This window comes from Podarcis erhardii, assembly GCF_964252035.2.
Source record: "Podarcis erhardii genome assembly, chromosome: 7".
NCBI classification, from domain to species: Eukaryota; Metazoa; Chordata; class Lepidosauria; order Squamata; family Lacertidae; genus Podarcis; species Podarcis erhardii.
The window spans coordinates 89,963,459-89,986,343 of NC_138511.1; the positions used below are offsets into that span (position 1 = coordinate 89,963,459).

The 22,885-nt window shown below is 48.4% G+C and overlaps 1 protein-coding gene across 2 annotated transcripts in view; it reads right to left on the reverse strand.

Moving 5' to 3' along the window:
- The window catches only part of GPR4 (G protein-coupled receptor 4), a 41,524-nt gene continuing 18,639 nt past the window's right edge, over positions 1 to 22,885 (reverse strand). Inside the window, exons 1-2 of one of the 2 annotated variants that reach the window (XM_081869357.1) lie at positions 9,788 to 9,853; positions 1 to 1,464 (exon numbers count right to left, since the gene is read on the reverse strand). In XM_081869357.1, the coding sequence (XP_081725483.1) occupies positions 125 to 1,219 (1,095 nt within the window). In that variant the 5' untranslated portion in view covers positions 1,220 to 1,464; positions 9,788 to 9,853 and the 3' untranslated portion in view covers positions 1 to 124. Of the gene's footprint in view, positions 1,465 to 9,787; positions 9,854 to 22,885 lie in introns of those variants that run through there. The other variant, XM_081869356.1, reaches the window with a different exon arrangement.

Sequence of the window (22,885 nt, forward strand, 5' to 3'; positions counted from 1 at the left end):
TTTCAAGTTATTATAATAATAATATTATCATTTTATTGTTAGGTCCGATAGTATATCCGCCGGCCACCTGCCCCGGCGAGTTGCCAGCGGGGCCTCTGCGTCATCCGGACGCAGCTCCGAGCGTTCAGCGTTCGAAAGTCAGTATCTTCATCTGGAGCTCCTCGTCCCCCGCGGCCCCCTGCGATGGGGGCATGGGGAGCGCCAGCGGCTGCCGGCAGAAGCTGCTCTTCTTGGAGGAGAGAGGGGTGTCGAGGGTGAGGGAGGCGTTGGCCATCTCTCGGGGCTTGGAGCTGGCCAGGAAGCGCAGCAAAGTGGAGAGGGCTTTCGCCACATCGCCCCGGGCCCCTTCGTTGGCGAAGCAGTACAGGATGGGGTCGGCCACGCAGTTGAGGCTGGTGAACGCCAGCGCCGTGTGGTAGGCCACGAAGACCGTCTCCTCGAAGCCGCAGTCGCAGGGCTTGCTCAGGTGCACGGCGCTGCGCGAGAGGAGGAGGAGGTGGTATGGGGCGAAGCAGAAGAGCAGGATGGCGATGAGGCTGAGCGAGAGACGCTTGATCTTGGCCTTCTCCTGCCTCTCGGTGGAGATGTTCCCCCGAACGGCGCGCAGGATCCCCCGGTAAGAGAACAGCATCAGCGTCCACGGGAAGAGGAACCCGATGAAGACCCGGTAGAGGTTCATCCACGCCACCCACTCCTCCATGGGGTACTTCTCGAAGCAGAAAGTGTGGTTGTAGCGGTCGTGGAAGAGCTCGTTGTGGAACAGCGGCGCCGAGTTGGCCCCGATCTCGATGGCCCACACCGTGGCGCTGACGGCCACGGCCGTCTTGACCCGGCGGAAGCGAGCGAAGCGCAGCGGGTGCGCCACAGCCAGGTAGCGGTCGACTGAGATGCAACACAGGAAGGCGATGCTGATGTAGATGTTGGTGTAGAAGATGAAGCCGAAGACCTTGCAGGACTGCTGCCCGTGGATCCAGTTGTCGTGGTGCAGGAAGTAGTCGATCCACAGCGGCAGCGTGGCGATGTAGAGCAGGTCGGCCACGGAAAGGTTCATCAGGTAGACGCCCAGCTCGTTCTTCTGGCGTACCTGCAGGTAGGCGGCCCACAGGGCCAGGCAGTTGGTGGGCAGGCCCACCGTGATGACGGCGATGTACAGCGCCGGAGGGAAGAGGTGGTCGATCTTGGAGTCCACGTGGCAACTCACCAGCGTCGCGTTGCACATCCTCAAGGAAGCGGGCTGCGGAGAGCCCGGGCGGCGCTGGGTCCCCGGCTCAGGACAGGGGTCTGCGGGGCCAGGAGCAGGGCGTCCGCAGGGCCGGGCTGGCCATCGCGAGGAGGTTCCTGGAATCGGTGCGTGACGAGGCCCCCATGGGATGGAGCTGGGTGCTGCCTTCTGCCGTGGTGGCACCTAATCAGCTGGGCTGGTGCGAGGGACGCTTCTCAGAGGTGCTTCCAGGCCTTGTGGACCTGGGGAAAGAGGACAGCAATAACAACAACAACAACAACAACAACAACAACAACAACAACAACAACAACTTATTAATACCACGTCCATCTGACTGGGTTTCCCCAGCCACTCTGGGCGGCTTCCAGCAGAACGCTAAAATACGATAACCTATTAAACATTAAAAGCTTCCCTAAACAGGGCTGCCTTCAGATGTCTTCTAAAAGTCTGGTAGTTGTTTTTCTCTTTGACATCTGGTGGGAGGGCGTTCCACAGGGCGGGCGCCACCACCGAGAAGGCCCTCTGCCTGGTTCCCTGTAACTTGGCTTCTCGCAGGGAGGGAACTGCCAGAAGGCCCTCGGAGCTGGACCTCAGTGTCCAGGCAGAATGATGGAGGTGGAGACGCTCCTTCAGGTATACAGGACCAAGGCTGTTTAGGGCTTGAAAGTTCAGCACCAAAACTTTGACTTGTGCTAAGAAATGTACTGGTAGAGGTTACGAGAGAGGCACTGCAGGGCAGAGACACCACCTTGAACCATGCTCCCCACTCTTCCCCTTATGAAGAATGCAAGGAGAGCTCTGCTGCTGGATCAGGCCCGTGGAGGCTCGTCTAGCCCAGAGTCCTGTGCTCACAAGAGGGGGTAACCCCCCCCCCGACAAATCGATAACACATCGGTAACCCTCTCCTCTTCCTCCATCAAATTGTCCAGTCCTCTTTTAAAACCAACCAGGTATGTGGGCATCACTGCCCATCCTGCGGAAGGGAGTTCCACAGTTTCGCCATGCAGCATGCAAATAAGTACTTATTGCAGGCACCCAACAATTCTCTCTCCCTCTCTGTCGCTGGAGTTGGACGAATCAGGAGCAATTCCAGGAGCGGTTGGTTTGGTTGGAATCCAAACATTTTATTGTTTTCACTAATTTATACAAGAAGCAGCAATCGATATTCAGCCACCCTCCCCATAAGCACCAAATGTCTATTTAATTACATTTGACGCTTAAGTCATTTCGCTTTGCAAGCAAAGGCATCGTGCCATAAGCTGCCATGTGTCTTCAGAGACCTGTGAGCACGTTCGATCGGCGTCGTACAACGATGCCCGGTTGACAGAGAAGCTGTAGGTTTCTTCTCTGCTCAACTCTCTCGCACCTGGGTTTGTCCATGAATATTAAGATCCGGGTTGAGGTGTGCATTTAGTGCGGTTTAGGAAGCGGGGCAAACCTCTCTCTGGATTTTCTGTGCCCCTGATAATATCTGGTTCAGAGGACATTGCATTTTAACAGGGCACAGCAAGGACAGAAGCTCTCGGACCTGGGTGGCGCTGTGGGTTAAACCACAGAGCCTAGGACTTGCCGATCAGAAGGTCGGCGGTTCGAATCTCCGTGACGGGGTGAACTCCCATTGCTCGGTCCCAGCTCCTGCCAACCTAGCAGTTCGAAAGCATGTCAAAGTGCAAGTAGATAAATAGGTACCGCTCTGGCGGGAAGGTCAACGGCGTTTCCATGCGCTGCTCTGGTTTGCCAGAAGCGGCTTAGTCATGCTGGCCACATGACCCAGAAGCTGTACGCCGGCTCCCTCGGCCAGTAAAGCAAGATGAGCGCCGCAACCCCAGAGTCGGCCATGACTGGACCTAATGGTCAGGGGTCCCTTTACCTTTACCTTACAGTCAAAATACAGATCATGTGAAAGTGTGGGTGAGCTCCTTGGATGGGACCATAGGAACGGCATCTTATTAAATTTCTTTTAGCATCACTTAGCGGCAGGGCTAAGCTGGGACATTTGTTGCCTTAGGGTGGCAAGTCCAGTCCTCATTCTTTCCACAGTTAAGTTCTCTCATGAGATAACAAAATGAATTGTTTATTATTATGATGATTATGATTATTATTATTAAAATTTCTACACCGCCCTAAAGGTAAAAAAGGTAAAGGACCCCTGGACGGTTAAGTCCAGTCAAAGGCGACTATGGGGTTGCGGCGCTCATATCGCTTTCAGGCCAAGGGAGCCGGCATTTGTCCACAGACAGCTTTCTGGGTCATGTGGCCAGCAGGACTAAACTGGCGTACAGCTTCCGGGTCATGTGGCCAGCAGGACCAAGCTACTTTGACATGCTTTCGAACTGCTAGGTTATAGTAAAACAAAATACATAATTAAAAACAAAAACAACCCAGTAACCTTCCATCCCCAACCCATTTTAAAAGGGTGCATTTTAAAATGAATGAGAGCTTGGCAGGAACACAACTGTTCTCAGGGGGAAAAAACCAACGCATGGGATTTGGTACTGGGTGCGAAATTCAGCCACCCAAGAATCTCTGCATCCTTTTATCAAAGAGCCAGCGTGGTGAGAGTATTGGGCCAGGGCCTGGGAGAGACCAGGGTTCAAATCCCCACTTGGCCATGACTTCCACTGGGGGGGTGGCCTGGGGGGGGGGGTTCATCACTGCCGCTCTCAGCCTGACCTACCTCGCAAGGATGTTGTTGAGGGTAAAACAGGGAGGAGGAGATCTGTGGACCCCAACTTGAGTTCCTTGGAAGGAAAAAGCTGGGATATAAATGCGATGCGTAAACGAAGGCAGCAAGTTTCTAGCCCTCAGGCTTTTAAAGATTTGTTCAGAGAGGTGCTGCCTGGTGAGATCCCAGAAATACAGAAATTCATAAGCCTAATCTGCTGAAAGGGAACTTCTGATCTTTCTCCCATCCCCGCCCCCCGCAAGGGGGCAAAACCAGAACAGACTATGCAAACAGGAATGATTTATACAGGCTGCAGACCTCAGCGTTTTTGGGGGACCCAGCATTTTGTTTACCACTTCGCAACTTTTCTGTATTTTTAGCACCGAGTGTACGTGGCCTGGTTTATCGGGACAATTCATGGAGTGAAACATGGCAGAAAAAGTGGAACAGAGTCATCGTCAGGAGAGCAAAAGGTAGGCCCTTAGTTAGTAGCTGGCAGGCGGGCTTTGACAGGGCCGTTGTGGTGTTCCCCCCTCCCCCCGGCAGTATTAACACAGAGGCAGTGTGGTGCAGCGGTTAGAGTGTTGGGCCAAGACCTGGGGACCAGGCTTCGAATCCCCACTTGTTCATGGAGATCCCTGGGTGGTGGCCTTGGGTTCCTGCCACTCAGCCAAACCTACCTCACAGGGTTGTTGTGTTATTAAACAAGGAGCGCACGGGGTGGGGAGGGAACCATGAGCTTCCTAGAGAAAGCGGTGCAATAAATACAGGAACACGTGAGAGTTTTGTGACGTCTTTGGGGCGTGTGACACGTTTGCTATGGCATAGATTTGCTTAAGCCACAGAAGGCTCCTCCCAGGATCGTTGGCGAGAGCCTGGCGCTGATGACGCCAAGGTTGCAGGTTCGATCCCCGTACGAGACAGCTGCATATTCCTACATTGCAGGGGGTTGGACTAGATGATCCTTGGGATCCTTCCCGACTCTGCAGTTCTGTGATTCTAAGTCTTTTAAGGAGTCCCAAGTCTCTTTTCCTTGTTTTTGCTGGAACCAGCTGACTCACAGATAGTACTTTCCGACATTAAGAGCTGCTTGACTGTGGAACGCAGTCCTTGGCCTTGGAAGGCAGTGGGCTGTCCTCCATTTCTCACCCTGAACTGAGCACGGTCACCTCCAGGCTTGATTATTGTAACTCGCTCTACGCGGGGCTGCCCTTGAAGCTGACCCAGAAACTCCAGCGGGTGCAGAATGTCACGGCAAGACTCCTTGTGGGGTCCTTGCCGTGGGATTACGTTCATCCAGTGCTTTACCACTGCACTGGCTCCCGGTGGAGTACAGGGTCAGGTTTAAGGTGCTGGTTTTGACATTTAAAGCCCTATGTGGCCTAGGACCCGCGTACCTACGGGACTGCCTCTCCTGGTATGTGCCGCAGGGGACCTTAAGGTCCACAAATGACAAACACCTTGGAGGTCCCAAGTCGCAAGGTGGTTAGATTGGTCTCAACTAGAGCCAGGGCCTTTTCAGTACTGGCCCCAACTTGGTGGAACAAGTTAGTCACAAGTTAGTCCTAGTCACAAGAGACTAGGACCGCGCGGGACTTGACATCTTTCCACAGGACCTGCAAGACAGAGCTGTTCCGCCTGGCCTTTGGTTTGGACTCAGTCTGACCCTTATGTTTCCCTCCCCTTATGGTCCTGATTTATCGGCTACTTTGAAAATGAGGCTGCATTTTAAATTGTATTTTAACTTGTATTTTAAATTGGGTTTTTTTTCTTTTTCTTTTCTTTCCCCCCTATTATGTTTTTACTGTGATTTTATTGGTGTTATCCACCCTGAGCCCGGCTCCGGCTGGGGAGAGCGGGGTATAAATAAAATTTTTTATTATTATTATTATTATTATTATTATTATTATTATTATTATTATTAGAGATTCTTCAACAGAACTGGGCTGGCCACCTCTTTAGCTGTGATTCCTTCATCGTTGCAGGGGGTTGGACTAGATGACCCTTGGGGTTCCCTTCCGACTCATCAGGTCTGTGATTCTATACTCTTCTGAGGGCGCATCTGCCTTCCCCACCCAGATCGGTGGCCAAAAGCTTCATCCGCTGCCAGGAATCGAAGCAGCGCTCGCCTGTTTTGCCCAGGCAAGCAGCCAAACCCTCCCCAAACCTTGCCCCTCGGCTCAGCGGTTCTGGGAAGGAGAGACCATCTGCAGAGAGAGGCTGTGCCTGCAGCACCACACCTCTGTCTCGTCAGTAGAAATCTCGAAAGTGCTTGGGGAGCCATGCTGTCTGACTCAGGGAGATGAGAGCAGGAAACAACATCCTAAAGAGGCAGCCTAAAACTTCGGACTCTAAACAGAGGGGGGTGTCCAAAACCCAAGTATGTCACAGCAAGCTCACAAAGGTAGATGGGCCACAGGGACCATTTAGGGCGAATTTGTGAGGGTGTCAGAAGCTCCACAGCAGGGGCGCATCTTTTGCCTCCTGCAAAAAAATGCACAGACATCTAAAATGTGAGAGCAAAGACTAAGGGAAAGGTAAAGGGACCCCTGACCATTAGGTCCAGTCGTGGCCGACTCTGGGGTTGCGGCGCTTATCTCGCTTTATTGGTTCTCTCTACAGCACAATGAAGTTGCTGTCGCTTGCTTCGCTTTCTCCCTGCGGTGGCAGGGATTTGGTGTCATAAGCAGGGCTGGATTTAGGTTTGATGAGGCCCTAAGCTACTGAAGGTAGTGGGGCCCTTTATATGTCCAGCTGTCCTTTGTCAACAACAAATTGCCGCTGTTTTTTATGTTGAATATATTCTATATGGTGATTTATGGACATTACACGTATCACAAGCCATTTGCACATGTTGTCCATGCAGAATGTAGGCACACTATATATAGAAAGGAGCAAACCAGGGATATTTTAGGGAGCAGGCTAGCAGTCGGGGCCCATGACTTACATCAGGTAAAGGGACCCCTGACCATTAGGTCCAGTCGTGACCGACTCTGGGGTTGTGGCGCTCATCTCACTTTACTGGCCGAGGGAGCCGGCGTACAGCTTCCGGGTCATGTGGCCAGCATGACTAAGCCGCTTCTGGCGAACCAGAGCAGCGCATGGAAATGCCATTTACCTTCCCGCCGGAGTGCTACCTATTTATCTACTTCCACTTTGACGTGCTTTCGAACTGCTAGGTTGGCAGGAGAAGGGACCGAGCAACGGGAACTCACCCCATCGCGGGGATTCAAACCGCCGACCTTCTGGTCGGCAAGTCCTAGGCTCTGTGGTTTAACCCACAGCGCCACCCGCGTCCCTTAAAGACTAAGTAGGGGTAATCAAATCCTTATTAAGTTAAGACAAGCCACTGGATCAAACTTATATTTCCAATCTAGTCCAGCATTCTGTTCTCACAGTCGCCAACCAGATGTCCGGGGGGAAAGATTATGGAAGATTATTGCGATATATGATCACAATGGCAAGACTGTGATATACGCAAAGATGGGAGGACTTCTTATTACCTGTTACAGATAGGTAGCCATGTTGGTCTGCCATAGTCAGAACAAAATAAAAAAATTCCTTCCAGTAGCACCTTACAGACCAACTAAGTTAGTTCTTGGTATGAGCTTTCGTGTGCATGCACACTTCTTCAGATACACTGAAACAGAAGTCACCAGACCCTTCTATATAGTGAACTTATTACCAAACTTAAAACCATGGAGAGACCTGGTCTGAACAAAGACATTGGATTCTTATCTCATTATACATGACAAAGCCATTTTTCACCTTCTCACCCCTTGCTTTTTCCTGTAAGACCTATTGCAGTCGTTAAGAGTCGTCAACAGGCTCATCACAGCTATCTGCCAATCACCCAATCCCACCACCCTTCTGAGTAATACCCCTCCCCACCTTCTCACTATATAGAAGGGTCTGGTGACTTCTGTTTCAGTTACAGATAGGTAGCCGTGTTGGTCTGCCATAGTCAAAACAAAATAAAAAAATTCCTTCCAGTAGCACCTTAAAGACCAACTAAGTTAGTTCTTGGTATGAGCTTTCGTGTGCATCTGAAGAAGTGTGCATGCACACGAAAGCTCATACCAAGAACTAACTTAGTTGGTCTTTAAGGTGCTACTGGAAGGAATTTTTTTCTTATTACCTATTATGGAAGAACAGCTATTAAAATGAATGGATTTGGCTAGGACCACACATCTGATGTGCTAAACTAGAGAAAAATCACTGTTATTGGAAACCCCTTGTGGGCTTTCTGCGCAAAAAGGAAAACCAGCTTGTGATATCTGGGTCTGAAGACTGACAAAAATGGGCTGCAAAGCAGAAGAGCTGGCTGTTACTACGGAGTAAGAATTTTGCACAAGTTTTTGAAGTGGAGAGACGGAGAAATGGAAGTCATTTTTCTTCTTCTTTGTTTACTTTCGGTTTTTTATGTCTAAACATGAGGCCAGGCATGCTCCACTTTGGGGCTGCTGTTTTTGACATCAAGCACCACACCTGGAAAATGTCCCCCGCAAGGAGGCCCTCAAAAACAGAACTGGGTGGGTTCATGGGAGGCAGTTCTCAAGAAACTCGGCTTGCAAGGTGGTTTAGGTCTTCAAAGAGCAACGCTGTTTGGGATTCAGCTGGGCAGACAGGTTCTCAACTGGTGAAACGGCAACCATTTTTGTGTGTGCATCTGAAGCCCCACAGATATATTCTGAACCAGTGGAATCTTCTGGGCTGTTTCCTTTTCTGAAAGTACAGTTGTACCTCAGGTTACATACGCTTCAGGTTACATACGCTTCAGGTTACAGACTCCGCTAACCCAGAAATAGTGCTTCAGGTTAAGAACTTTGCTTCAGGATGAGAACAGAAATCGTGCAGTGGCAGCAGGAGGCCCCATTAGCTAAAGTGGTGCTTCAGGTTAAGTACAGTTTCAGGTTAAGAACAGACCTCTGGAACAAATTAAGTACTTAACCCGAGGTACCACTGTATTTCTGTTGAATTTTATCCCTATGACCTAAGCAACAAAATACACAAACATATAAAACAACTAGACTGATCCAAGCCAAAGGCTGGCATGCGATGTTACATTCGCCGGAAGAAATGATAAAGCAGGTTATCCGGATATTTGCGATGAGATAACAGGCAGGTAAAAGGGGAGAGAGAGCCGTCGTAAAAAGCGAGAGAGTAGGAGGTTTGGCACAGCAACTGACCCCAAAGAGTACCCATAATAAAAGCCTCTATATTACGTCAAGAAAAAAACTCAGCCAATTAGATGTCACTTATGCCAAACTTGTGGAAGAGACAAATGTACTTCTTTAATGTATTCAGTAAAATTCTGGGCTGTTTTCAAGGGCTCGCCCCGCCTTTTCCCTGCAAGTGCTTGGGACACGTACAGAGTGCAGAAGACCCGAGATGCTGCGTTTGCAGAGCTGGATGCTGGTTTCTAGGAAATTGGGGTGGGGGAACAGACTGGGACGTAGCCCCCGCCCCGAGGCATTTATCCCTGGCTTAGCTCAGCAGAAGCGTTAGTTCTCCAATTAATTAATAAGAAGGGCTCCTGAAAAATTAATGTTGACCTTTCTGAGGTCTTAATCCCTCTGCCTGCAGCTGAAGGTCATGGAGACCCCCTTCCTCCCTAACACAATTCCCTGGCACTCTCCTGCCAAGCTCTAAAGGGCAGGGAACAAAGGAGACACAGGCTGGTGCTGAAACGGCAGGGCTCCCTCCAGTCCCAAACAGGATACGGCCACATGCCACCTTCCTCAAATTAAAAACCCAGGTTCAGTGCAGAATATATGAGGAGGGTGGGGGGAAACCCTTTAGCCTTCCAAACTGCCTCCCTCTCAGCCAAGCCTGCTTGCAAGAACCCTGCAGCTGTCTCAGATATGCCGGTTCACTTCAGCGCCGTCCAATTAACTAACCTGCTTCGAGGACACTGTGGCAGAAGATTGGGCCTGGAAAATCCAGAAAAGAAATGTGGGACGTGGTTCCAGGTTGATGGACTATATGGAATTGACGGAAAGGACTGGCAGAATCTGAAACCAGGGAGAGGAGTTGATGGAAGAAGATTGGAAAATTTAAAGTTTATATATAGAAATACCGCAAAATTAACGAGTGATAGAAAAATGGTGGATTGATATTTTATGGATTTAGCAGAAGTGTTATAAGGAGTTAAGCATATATAAGTATTTTAGTTTTAATGTTAAAATAAGGTTAAAAAAATTGGTGAAAGGAGGGAAAGTAAAGTTACATTATATTGAGATAAAATACAGAACAAAAATTGGAAAAGATGGAAAGGATTTGCTGAAATAGTTAATCGAATTAGAATACAAAAAAGGGAGGTGTGAGGAGGTCAAGGAAACAAGCAAATGAAAGATAAGTTATGGGAAGATTAGTTGTGTTTTTTGTTTTTGTTTTTGTGTGTGTGTTTTTTTCTTATTGTGATGTGTTGTTTTGTTTTTGTTTAATATGGTGTTAATCCTTTTACTTTTGTTTTTTGTAACCCTTAAAAATATTATTTTTTTAAAAAGAAAGAAATGTGGGACGTGGAAAGGTATCAGAAAAACAACTGAAGCAAATGTGCAAATCTTGGGCGCTCTCGATAAGGGAGGCTGTGCCTTTCCTTGCTGCAGTTGACCAGAGTTTTAGCACCATTCATGGGCTGTGTCTAAACGGAAAGCATAAACAGTTCTGAAACTCATTCATTCGTCTTGGTCTTCCCCTTGGCAACCTGCAAGACAGGCTGCCGGGAGAGAATTAATTCATGGGAGAAATAAGTTCTTGGCTTGGGGAGAGAAAGGAAGAGATGTTCTAAGCCAGCCTAGACGAACAGGAATTAAGATTGCCGGAAGAAATATCAACAACCTCAGCTATGCAGATGACACAACCTTGATGGCAGAAAGTGAGGAGGAGGAATTAAAGAACCTTTTAATGAGGGTGAAAGAGGAGAGCACAAAATATGGTCTGAAGCTCAACATCAAAAGAACGAAGCTCATGGCCACTGGTCTCATCACCTCCTGGCAAATAGAAGGGGAAGAAATGGAGGCAGTGAGAGATTTTACTTTCTTGGGCTCCATGATCACTGCAGATGGTGACAGCAGTCAGGAAATTAACAGATGCCTGCTTCTTGGGAGGAAAGCAATGACAAACCAAGACAGCATCTTAAAAAGCAGAGACATCACCTTGCCGACAAAGGTCCATATAGTTAAAGCCATGGTTTTCCCAGTAGTGATGTATGGAAGTGAGAGCTGGACCATAAAGAAGGCTGATTGCCGAAGAATGGATGCTTTTGAATTCTGGTGCTGGAGGAGACTCTGGAGAGTCCCATGGACTGCAAGAAGATCAAACCTCTCCATTCTGAAGGAAATCAGCCCTGAGTGCTCACTGGAAGGACAGATCCTGAAGCTGAGGCTCCAAGACTTTGGCCACCTCATGAGAAGAGAAGACTCCCTGGAGAAGACCCTGATGTTGGGAAAGATGGAGGGCACAAGGAGAAGGGGAGGACGGAGGCCGAGCTGGTGGGACAGTGTTCTCAAAGCCACCAGCATGAGTTTGACCAAACTGCAGGAGGCAGTGGAAGACAGGAGTGCCTGGCGTGCTCTGGTCCAGGGGGTCACGAAGAGTCGGACATGATGAAATGACTAAACAACAACAAAGGCAAACCGGGCGCCCTCTGGCTGTTTCGGACTACAACTCCCATCAGGTTGGCAAGAGGTGATGCAGCAAGCTGGCTCTCTGCCACCTGTTGATGTGATGAAGAGCAGATTATGGCTGCATCGTGGCCACACCAGCAACGATCGGAAAAGTAGGGGGCTTATCGTAAACATTTGACTCCTAGAATTATGGCAGAAGGGCAATATCAGGAGCAACAGAAATGTCCACGGTGGAGGGCTTTCTTCAGCCCACCAGAACTCTTCTTCAGGATGGGTGTTAAGGAAAAATAAACGCGGAGAGAGGAGAGAGGAGGTGTTGCTCATGTGCATGGCAAAAAAAAATCTCTTTTGCCTGCACTTTTTATGATGGAAGGGAGATTTAATGAGGCCACACAGTGCTGGGCGTAACATAGATCTCAGGTTGCAACAAAAGGCTATTGAAGCAGCAACCTCTTTGGAAAAACACAAAAGGAAGCGATCACGCGGACATCTGCATCCTATGGGGCGTGTTGAATTGTTCAATTTTCATACTCCCAAAACGAAGGGTGGTAAAAAGTTGTAACGGGATTTGGGAATTCAAAATATATTTTGGCTGAATTGATATAATTTAGTTTTGCTTGGTAGGTAAAATGTGCGTAGAATTGCATATAAGTCATGATTGCCAAACAGCTGCAGTTATATCATCATCATCATCATTATTTAGCATAACTGGCATTTTTCCGAAGCTAAAATTAAAATTCTTTGGTTTCCCGAATGCGGTCCATATGCTTCTTCAACAGACGCAGACTTGCCAAGCTAAATGTTGTCCAGTCACAAAAATAACAGCAGATTTGGTTTCCTCGCACCCAAAAGCCTATCTTTGAGACCCTTCAACTGAAGAGATATGCAGAAATTAAAGTCTGGCATGCCCTGTGGCAGGAGTCCAGGAGGACAGAACACTGTTTTTGTGGCTTTGCCATTATTTAAGGCCAGTCGGGCTGATGGGAATTGTAGTCCAAAACAGCTGGAGGAGGGCTCAGGTTGGCGGCGGCTGTTCGGAGCACCGGTTGCCCTTGTTTTTCTGAAACATGCGGAGGTGTGAGAAGGGGAGCACGCACCACAACTCCGAATAACGAGACGTGATTGCAACAAGAAATGTAGGAGTAAAACACACAGGGTGAAGCGGTTCGCCAGACTTGGGGCAGGCAGCGTAGATCAAGGTCAGTGAGTTTCAGAACATCCTAAGAGCCAAGCTGGATCAGGCCCCAATCAGTCTTTAACATCAGCAGTAACATCTAGACCATGGGAGAGTTTCAGCCCTGTTCTTGAGTTTGTTCAAAGCCTAAAACAGCTTTATCTTGTATTCCTTTCTTTGAATTTGTGCCATTTGGGTTTTTAAAGCTTTTTGTAAAAGCAGCACTAGAATTTTGAGTCTTCAACCCCTTCTTTTTGTGCTTTCCCTTCTTCAAGTCTGGCTTTCTTTAAAACTTGCTATTTAGGTTTTCAAACCTTTTTTGTAAATTCAGTATTAGAAACGGTACTTTTGAATCTTCAATCCTTTATTACTGCGCTTTGCTTTACATAGGTCGAGCTAGGATTATAATACATCAGAATTTTGGGGTTCTACCCTTGTTTGAATTTTGGTCATTTGAAGTTTATGATTTTTCTATTTCCTTCTGAGGAAACTGAATAGTTCAGTGAAATGAGGTTTGTAGCCGGCATCCCATTAAGGCTTTGTTCTATTTTAGGTTTTTCCTACTACAAGCAGGGCATAAGGGCAGCAGGCCTCTCTTTTAGCGTTTGACGGTGCAGAGTTAACCTGTGGAACTCCCTCCCACAAGCGGCTGCCACCAACTTGCTTGGCTTTCAAAGAGGGCTGCGCAAATCCACGGAGGAGGACAGGGCTATCGGTGGCTCGGCAATATCCTCCTTAAAGTGTGGTGCATAAAATATTTAAAAATCCAGGGTTGGAGCTTTCTTCCAGCTTTGAAGCAACGTCCAAAGCTGTATCTGGCAAACTCTCATTGACAAATTTAACTTTCTGTTATGCGAAGGTGCTGGAAACGGGGGTCCTATTCTCCTCTGTTAGCCTTAGAACAGCCTTTATAAATGTAACAACCTCCCAAATTTTAAAGTTTTGTTTAGTAACGGGGGCTGAAAAGCAAGTCTTGGACGAACGACTGGACCAGGGGTCAGCAAACTTTTTCAGCAGGGGGCCGTTCCACTGTCCCTTAGACCTTGTGGGAGGCTGGACTATATTTAGAAGATGATGAAGAAGAAGAAGAAGAAGAAGAAGAAGAAGAAGAAGAAGAAGAAGAAGAAGAAGTAGAGTTTGGATTTGATATCCCGCTTTATCACTACTCTAAGGAGTGAGAGCTGGACCATCAAGAAGGCTGATCGCCAAAAAATGGATGCTTTTGAATTCTGGTGCTGGAGGAGACTCTTGAGAGTCCCATGGACTGCAAGAAGATCAAACCTCTCCATTCTGAAGGAAATCAGCCCTGAGTGCTCCCTGGAAGGATAGATCCTGAAGCTGAGACTCCAATACTTTGGCCACCTCCTGAGAAGACCCTGATGTTGGGAAAGATGGAGGGCACAAGGAGAAGGGGACGACAGCGGACGAGATGGTGGGACAGTGTTCTCAAAGCTACCAGCATGAGTTTGACCAAACTGCAGGAGGCAGTGGAAGATAGGAGTGCCTGGTGTGCTCTGGTCCAGGGGGTCAGGAAGAGTCGGACACGACTAAACAACAACAAAGGAGTCTCAAAGCGGCTAACCATCTCCTTTTCCTTCCTCCCCCACAACAAACACTCTGTGAGGTGAGTGGGGCTGAGAGACTTCAGAGAAGTGTGACTGGCCCAAGATCACCCAGCAGCTGCATGTGGAGGAGCAGGGAAGCGAACCCGGTTCCCCAGATTATGAGTCTACCGCTCTTAACCACTACCGGCTAAGAACAAATTCCTATGCCCCATAAATAACCCAGAGATGCATTTTAAATAAAAGCACACATTCTACTCATGTGAAAACATGCTGATTCCCGGACTGTCTGCAGGCCGGATTTAGAAGGCGATTGGGCTGTTTGCCTACCCATGGACTGGTCTTTCAGCTGACTCACTAGAGGGGAGCATTTCAAGGAAGGAGATGGTGGCTGAGCCTTTGAACTTCACCCCCCCTTCCTAACTACACTCACCCCATGGAAGCCTTCGGGGTCTGCATTTGCATTTCCTCCTGATAGCTCACTTACCAAATACTTCACTGCCTCATCCGGGCAGAGCCTGCCCTACAAAATCCAAACACACGCACATACCCGACAGCATTCATCTTGCTGCTCGCTACCCAGCAGAATTTATCGCGCAAAGCTTATAGCCCCACTCATTTCCAGAGACGCCCATGCAGGAGAATTTTGCTCCGCGGTACAGCTTGGGCGTCCTCTCCCTCTGATGATGATGATGATGATGATGATAATAATAATAATAATAATAATAATAATAATAATAATAATAATAATAATTTATTTGTACGCCACCCATCTGGCTGGGTTTCGCCAGCCACTTTGGGTGGCTTCCACAAAGACAAACAATACACTAAGATGCCATACATTAAAAACTTCCCTGAACAGGGCTGCCTTAAGATGTCTTCTGAATGTCAGGTAGTTGTTTATCTCTTTGACATCTGATGAGAGGGCGTTCCACAGGGCGGACACCACCACCGAGAAGGCCCTCTGCCTGGTTCCCTGTAACTTGGCTTCTCGCAGCAAGGGAACCGCCAAAAGTCCCTTGGCGCTGGACCTCAGTGTCTGGGCTGGACGATGGAGGTGGAGACGCTCCTTCAAGTATACTGGGCTTTTGAGGCCATTTAGGGCTTTAAAGGTCAGGACCAACACTTTGAATTGTGCTCAGAAACGTACTGGGAGCCAATGCAGGTCTTTCAGGACTGGTGTTATGTGGTCTTGGCGGCCGCTCCCAGTTACCAGTCTAGCTGCCGCATTCTGGATTAATTGCAGTTTCCGGGTCACCTTCAAAGGTAGCCCCACGTAGAGCGCATTGCAGTAGTCCAAGCAGGAGATAACTAGAGCATGCACCACTCTGGCGAAACAGTCCACGGGCAGGTAGGGTCTCAGTCTGCATACCAGGTGGAGCTGGCAGACAGCTGCCCTGGATACAGAATTGACCTGCGCCTCCATGGACAGCTGTGAGTCCAAAATGACTCCCAGGCTGCGCACCTGGTCCTTCAGAGGCACAGTTACCCCATTCAGGACCAGTGCCCCCAGCTCCCAGCCCCTCTAGACGGTCCAGAAGGATGTTATGGTCGATGGTATCAAATGCCGCTGAGAGATCCAGCAGAACTAGGAAACAGCTCTCACCTTTGTCCCTAGCCCGCCGGAGATCATCAACCAGCGCGACCAAGGCAGTTTCAGTCCCATGATGCCTTTGACAGCATCCAAAATCTGCCTGAGCCAGCTTGAGAGCCGCTGCTGCCAGTCAGTGTAGACAGTACTAAACTAGATGGGACAATGGCTCAGGACCGCAATACCTCAAGGACCGCCTCTTCCCATAAGAACCTACCCAGACCCTGAGATCATCTTCTAAGGCCCTCCTTCGTGTGCCTGCTCTGCGAGAGGTCCAGAGGGTGGCACACAAGAACGGGGCCTTCTCTGCAGTGGCTCCCTGTCTGTGGAATGCTCTCCCCAGGGAAGTTTGCTTGGCGCCTTCACTAGACACCTTTAGGCGCCAGGCAAAAATGTTCCTTTTCAACCAGGCCTTCGCCTGTCTTGAGCTACATCTTATACCCCAGGGGTCAGCAACCTTTTTCAGCCGTGGGCCAGTCTACCGTCCCTCAGACCATGTGGTGGGCCGGACTATATTTTGAAAAAAATATATAAATGAATTCCTATGCCCCACAAATAACCCAGACATGCATTTTAAATAAAAGGACACATTCGACTCATGTAAAACCACGCTGATTCCCGGACCGTCCGCGGGCCGGATTTAGAAGGCGATTGGGCTGCATCCGGCCCCCGGGCCTTAGGTTGCCTACCCCTGCTATACCCTTTTTTAAAATGCTAGCTCTTTTGGGGGTTTTTTTATTGGGTTGTTGGTTTTGTTTTGTTTTGATTTTATATATTTGATATTTTATGTGAACCGCCCTGAGACCTTTGGGTATAGGGCGGTACAGAAAATAAATAAATAAATAATAGTAACAACAACAACAACAGGGATGCGGGTGGCTCTGTGGGTTAAACCACAGAACCTAGGACTTGCCGATCAGAAGGTCGGCAGTTCGAATCCCCACAACGAGGTGAGCTCCCGTTGCTCGGTCCCTGCTCCTGCCAACCTAGCAGTTCAAAAGCACATCAAAGTGCAAGTAGATAAATAGGTACCACTCCAGCAGGAAGGTAAACGGCATTTCCGTGCTCTGCTCTGGTTCGCCAGAAGCGGCTTAGTCATGCTGGCCACATGACCCAGAAGCTGTACGCCGGATCCCTCAGCCAGTAAAGCGAGATGAGCGCCGCAACCCCAGAGTCGGTCACGACTGGACCTAATGGTCAGGGGTCCCTTTACCTTTAACAACAACAATAATGGCCTGATTCTGTATGAGGCAGCTTCCTTATCTTCCTAAAACTTCCCTCGGGAGACACCGAAGTTCAGGCATGGTCTGTACAAAGCAGCCCTTGACTCCGTAACCTATTTCTGATGAGGTGAACGGCATGCGCGGGGGGCTCTGGGGGGGGGGCAGCCAGCCAGGCTCCGCAAACCCAGAATGGAGGAGCAGGGTATGAGAGAGAGGTCCTGGGTGCATTTCTCGGGGAGGAGTCGGAGGGAGGCTCCGCCGGCCCCTGGAGCCGTCTGGGCTGCTTCTCTATGGGTGCCTCGGTATCTATGGAAATCAAGCACTTTGCATGGCCGTCGGATTTATAAACCTGCGCTTTGCATCTTTAACAACCTCCCCAAAGCCCCTAGAAACTGCAGGAGGGGTGAGAGGTCATCCTTGAGGCCGCTGTGAGAGCAGGCCGCTGGGCTTTCTGAGCCCCCTTGGGACGGATCCAGGACCAGGGGCTCCTCCTAGGTCCTTGTGAGCCTGACTCCTCCTCGACCCCCAAACTAATGCTCCTTATGCCCGCGATGTGGGAGAGTCAGGGGAGCGAAATAAAGCAGAAAATGAGCGCATATCACGCCATCCAGCCTGCACAGACGGTGTTAATAATTGGCCTGGAGGTGCCAGGAGGGGCATGCGCTCATTTCATGTGCTTATGCGCAGGAGCCCAAGTGAAAGGAAGAAGAACATCATTACTGAGTAACCAGGCAGGACGAGTCAATGTGGTCCAAAAACGCCCAGGGAAAAGTTGAGACATCCATTGTTGTGCTACCTTCTTCCCAGCCCTGATTAAGTGCTACAAACCTGGGTGGGTTTTGGGGTTGGTTTGTTTTTCTTTAAAATGAACTCTTCTGGAGTTTCTCAGAGCGTTCAGTTTTGCACCAGAATCCACAAGTTACGTGCTGGGTTTGATTTTGTTCACTTACCCGCCGCCTCTGCACGGTGATCTGAGCCCAAAGTGCTTTGCAACGAAAACCCAATTACGATCATCCACTTACTGCTGCTGCTTTGAAAATAACGTAATGATTCCACCCAAATGCTCTTTATTCCTCCTTTTGGCACCTGAGGTGCATACTCTTAGGGCCCACCTTATTTCTGTGATTGTAAGTTGCTTTAAACTGCTTTTTAACATGGTGTTCTAATTGCGGGAACCTGAGACCTTAGGTTAACCATATTTCACGGCCTAGGACCCTTGTACCCACGGGACCGCCTCTCCCGGTATGCCCCACGGAGGACCTTTAGGTCCATAAATAGCAACACCCTCAAGGTCCTGGGCCCTAAGGAAGCCAGATTAGCCTCAACCAGAGCCAGGGCCTTCTCAGTGATGGCTCCAGCCTCGTGGAACGCTCTGTCTCATGAGACCAGGGCCCTGCAGGATCCGATATCTTTCCGCAGGGCCTATAAGACAGAGTTGTTCCGCCTGGCCTTTGGATTGGAATCAACTCGATCTTCTCCCCCTCTTTCCTTTCTCCTTCTGTGATGGAACTCCTATTTGGGGACTTCCCTGGCTTTTTTCTGGCCCATGTAGGACCAGTCTGGATAGTTGGTTAAGACTTGACATTTTCATCCCCAAAAAAGTTTTTGCGTTTCTGCTGAAATGAGGCTGCATTTTAATGTTGTATTTTAATCTTGTTTTTTAAGTTGTATTTCAATCAATTGTTTTATATCTGGTGTTAGCTGCCCTGAGCCCAGTCTTGACTGGGGAGGGCGGGGTATAAATAAAACTTCTTCTTCTTCTTCCTCTCCTCCTCCTCCTCCTCCTCCTCCTTCTTCTCCTATTTCGTTTGAAGACATAGAATCATAGAATCATAGAGTTGGAAGAGACCACAAGGGCCATCGATCCAACCACCTGCCAAGCAGGAAACACCATCAGAGCACTCCTGACATATGGTTGTCAAGCCTCTGCTTAAAGACCTCCAAAGAAGGAGACTCCACCACACTCCTTGGCAGCAAATTCCACTGTCCAACAGCTCTCACTGTCAGGAAGTTCTTCCTAATGTTTAGGTGGAATCTTCTTTCTTGTAGTTTGGAACCATTGCTCCGTGTCCGCTTCTCTGGAGCAGCAGAAAACAACCTTTCTCCCTCCTCTATGTGACATCCTTTTATATATTTGAACATGGCTATCATATCCCCCCTTAACCTCCTCTTCTCCAGGCTAAACATGCCCAGCTCCCTTAGCCGTTCCTCATAAGGCATCGTTTCCAGGCCTTGGACCATTTTGGTTGCCCTCCTCTGGACACGTTCCAGTTTGTCAGTGTCCTTCTTGAACTGTGGTGCCCAGAACTGGACACAGTACCCCAGGTGAGGTCTGACCAGAGCAGAATACAGTGGCACTATTACTTCCCTTGATCTAGATGCAATACTCCTATTGATGCAGCCCAGAATTGCATTGGCTTTTTTAGCTGCCGTGTCACACTGTTGGCTCATGTCAAGTTTGTGGTCAACCAAGACTCCTAGATCCTTTTCACATGTACTGCTCTCAAGCCAGGTGTCACCCATCTTGTATTTGTGCCTCTCATTTTTTTTTGCCCAAGTGCAATACTTTACATTTCTCCCTGTTAAAATTCATCTTGTTTGAAGGATAAATGTAAATGTATGATGCACAAAGGACAATCATAGAATCACAGATTTGGAAGGGACCCCTGGGGGTCATCTAGTCCAACCCCCTGCAATGCAGGAACCACGGCTATTGAATCCCTGACAGGTGGCCACCCAACCTCTGTTGAAAAGCCTCCAAGGAAGGAGAGTCCACCACCTCCCGAGAGATTCCGTTCCACAGCTGAACAACTCTTACCGTCAGAAAGTTCTTCCTGATGTGGCAGATGAAGGTGATGGACTATATGGAACTGGCTGAGATGACTGGCAGAATCCGAGACCAAGGAGAAGAGTTGGTGGAAGAAGATTGGAAAAAATTTAAAGTTTATCTTCAGAAATATTGTAAAATTAAGGAATGTTAGAAAGAGGTTGGAATAAAATTAGGTGGTTTTAGCAGAAAAGATATAAAGGATTAAGTAAAAATGAATTGGTGAAAGAAGAGAATGTAAAATCACAATATATTAAGATAAATTATTAGGATAAAAACAAAGCTGGAAAGGATTTGCTGAAATATCTAATTGAACTAGAATACAAAAATGGGAGGTGTGAGGAGGTCAAGGAAGTAAGTGAATGAAAGCAAGTGATGTAAAGGATTGATTTGTTTGTTTTTTCTTTCTCTTTTCTGTTTTTGGAAGATGTCTGTTTTATATGTATTGTTCTTGCCTTTTCTTTTTTGATTGTTATATTTTTTCTTTTTTTTTTCTGTAACCTTTTTTTAAAAAATCCTAATAAAAATCTGTATATATTAAAAAAAAAAGAAAGTTCTTCCTGATGTTTAGTCGGAATCTCCTTTCTTGTAACTTGAAGTCATGGGTTTGAATCCTGCCCTCTGGAGCAGGAGGAAACAGGCTTGCTCCGTCTCTCACGGCACAGCCCTTAAGATATTGGAAGGTGGCTCTCAGACCTCCTCTTTTCCAGGCTAAACATACTCAGCTCCTTCAACCGTTCCTAATAAGGCTTGGTTTCCAGAACCTTGGTCATCTTGACCGCCCTCCTCTGCACATTGCTTAGAGTGTGAAGATATGTTCACATCAGCGGCAAGGTAGCTGTAGCCTGGTGGCACAAAATAAAAATCAGTCCATCCACACCTCTGCCCCACGCTCAGCCGTTCACCCAGATACCTGCGGAGCATCTTTCATGAGAAAGGTCTTAACTTGGAGCGTTGAAGGGGGGGAGACCTGGGTTTTGGGGTCATTCTGTTTCTGAGCTTTGTGTTGCTTTTTTAACTGTAACGGACGAGTCCAAGAATTGAATTCAACCATGGTTCTTAATTATTAAGTGCTTTTACCAATGTAAACTCTCAACCAGGAGGGTTTGAGCCAAATATTCTGGTGGCTCATGTCTCCAAAAGATTCCATCAACGGTGTCTCTGAAAAATTTTACACATCACTTGGGAAGACAGGCGAACTAATACCAGAAGCAAAGATCACCAGTGTCGAAGCATTGATTCTTCAGCATCAACTTCGTTGGACTGGCCATATTGTGCGGGTGCCTGATGATCGTCTTCCAAAGCAACTACTCTATTCCGAACTTAAAAATGGAAAGCGTAATGCTGGTGGTCAACAAAAGAGGTTTAAAGACTCTCTCAAGGCAAATCTTAAAAAAATGTAGTATAAACACCAACAATTGGGAAACACTGGCCTGCGAGCGCTCCAGTTGGAGAACAGCCTTTGCCAAAGGTGTCATGGGCTTTGAAGACATTCAAACTCAGGACGCAAGGGAGAAACGTGCTAAGAGGAAGGCACGCTTGGCAAATCCACACCGTGATCAACTCCTATCTGGAAACCAATGTCCCCACTGTGGAAGGACGTGTGGATCCAGAATTGGCCTCCACATTCACTTACGGACTCATTGTTAAAACCGTGTTTATGGAAGGCAATCTTACTGAGCTATGAGGGATCGCAGAAGAAGAAGAAGAAGAAGAAGAAGAAGAAGAAGAAGAAGAAGAAGAAGAAGAAGAGGAGGAGGAGGAGGAAACATGAGGAAGGCTGGGGGTGTTGCAGAAAGCTTTGCAGGACTGGGGGGGAGGACATGAAACGAGGGAACAGGAGCTGTGCCCCTCTCCCCCCCCCCAGGACATTGGCTTCTCTCCCCATTACCGGCCCAAATATAATTAAGCCAGTCTGGACCTCGCTGCCCACCTGCTTCCAAACTGATGAGTCGGCTGCAGTATGCTCCCTGCCTCCCTGGAAGGAAGGAAAGAAAGAAAGTTGCTAGCTGCCTAGTCCCCAAAATGTTCAGCCCTGGCATAAAGATCCCGCACTCAGTGACTTTTGGCTCACTTGAAGAAAAAAAGCCACGGGAAACACAGCCCCTACTAGCTAATAAATCACAACCCCAAACCTGTACCATGGCCTCATTTATGTAGGGATGAAACAGGACTGCTCCTTTGTCAGGAAAGGTGGGGGATTAAGATCCCAGGTCATCTGTGCATTTAAAAAAAATAGAACCAGATCCAGACACTTCAGAACTTTGCATACATTTTCACCACTGTAACAAGGCGTTGTTGTTGTTTAGTCGCTTAGTCGTGTCCGACTCTTCGTGACCCCCTGGACCAGAGCACGCCAGGCACTCCTGTCTTCCAATGCCTCCCGCAGTTTGGTCAAACTCATGCTGGGAGCTTCGAGAACACTGTCCAACCATCTCGTCCTTTGTCGTCCCCTTCTCCTTGTGCCCTCCATCTTTCCCAACATCAGGGTCTTTTCCAGGGAGTCTTCACTTCTCATGAAGTATTGGAGCCTCAGCTTCAGGATCTGTCCTTCCAGGGAGCACTCAGGGCTGATTTCCTTCAGAATGGAGAGATTTGATCTTCTTGCAGTCCATGGGACTCTCAAGAGTCTCATCCAGACCAGAATTCAAAAGCATCAATTCTTCGGCGATCAGCCTTCTTGATGGTCCAGCTCTCACTTCCATACATCACTACTGGGAAAACCAGAGCTTGAACTATACGGACCTTTGTCGGCAAGGTGATGTCTCTGCTTTTTAAGATGCTGTCTAGGTTTGTCATTGGTAACAAGGTAGTCACCTTGAAATTTTTTGTTGCTGTTGGTATCCGCCTGTCTCGAGAGACAATGGAGTGCGCCTCCGGGGGCCAAGTCAAACCTTTGCATTGCGCAAGCCTGGGCAGTGTGGATGGAGGTCCTGGGCTGCCCAGATGACAAGGACCCCCCCCCCCTTCTCGGCACGGCAAGAAGTTTG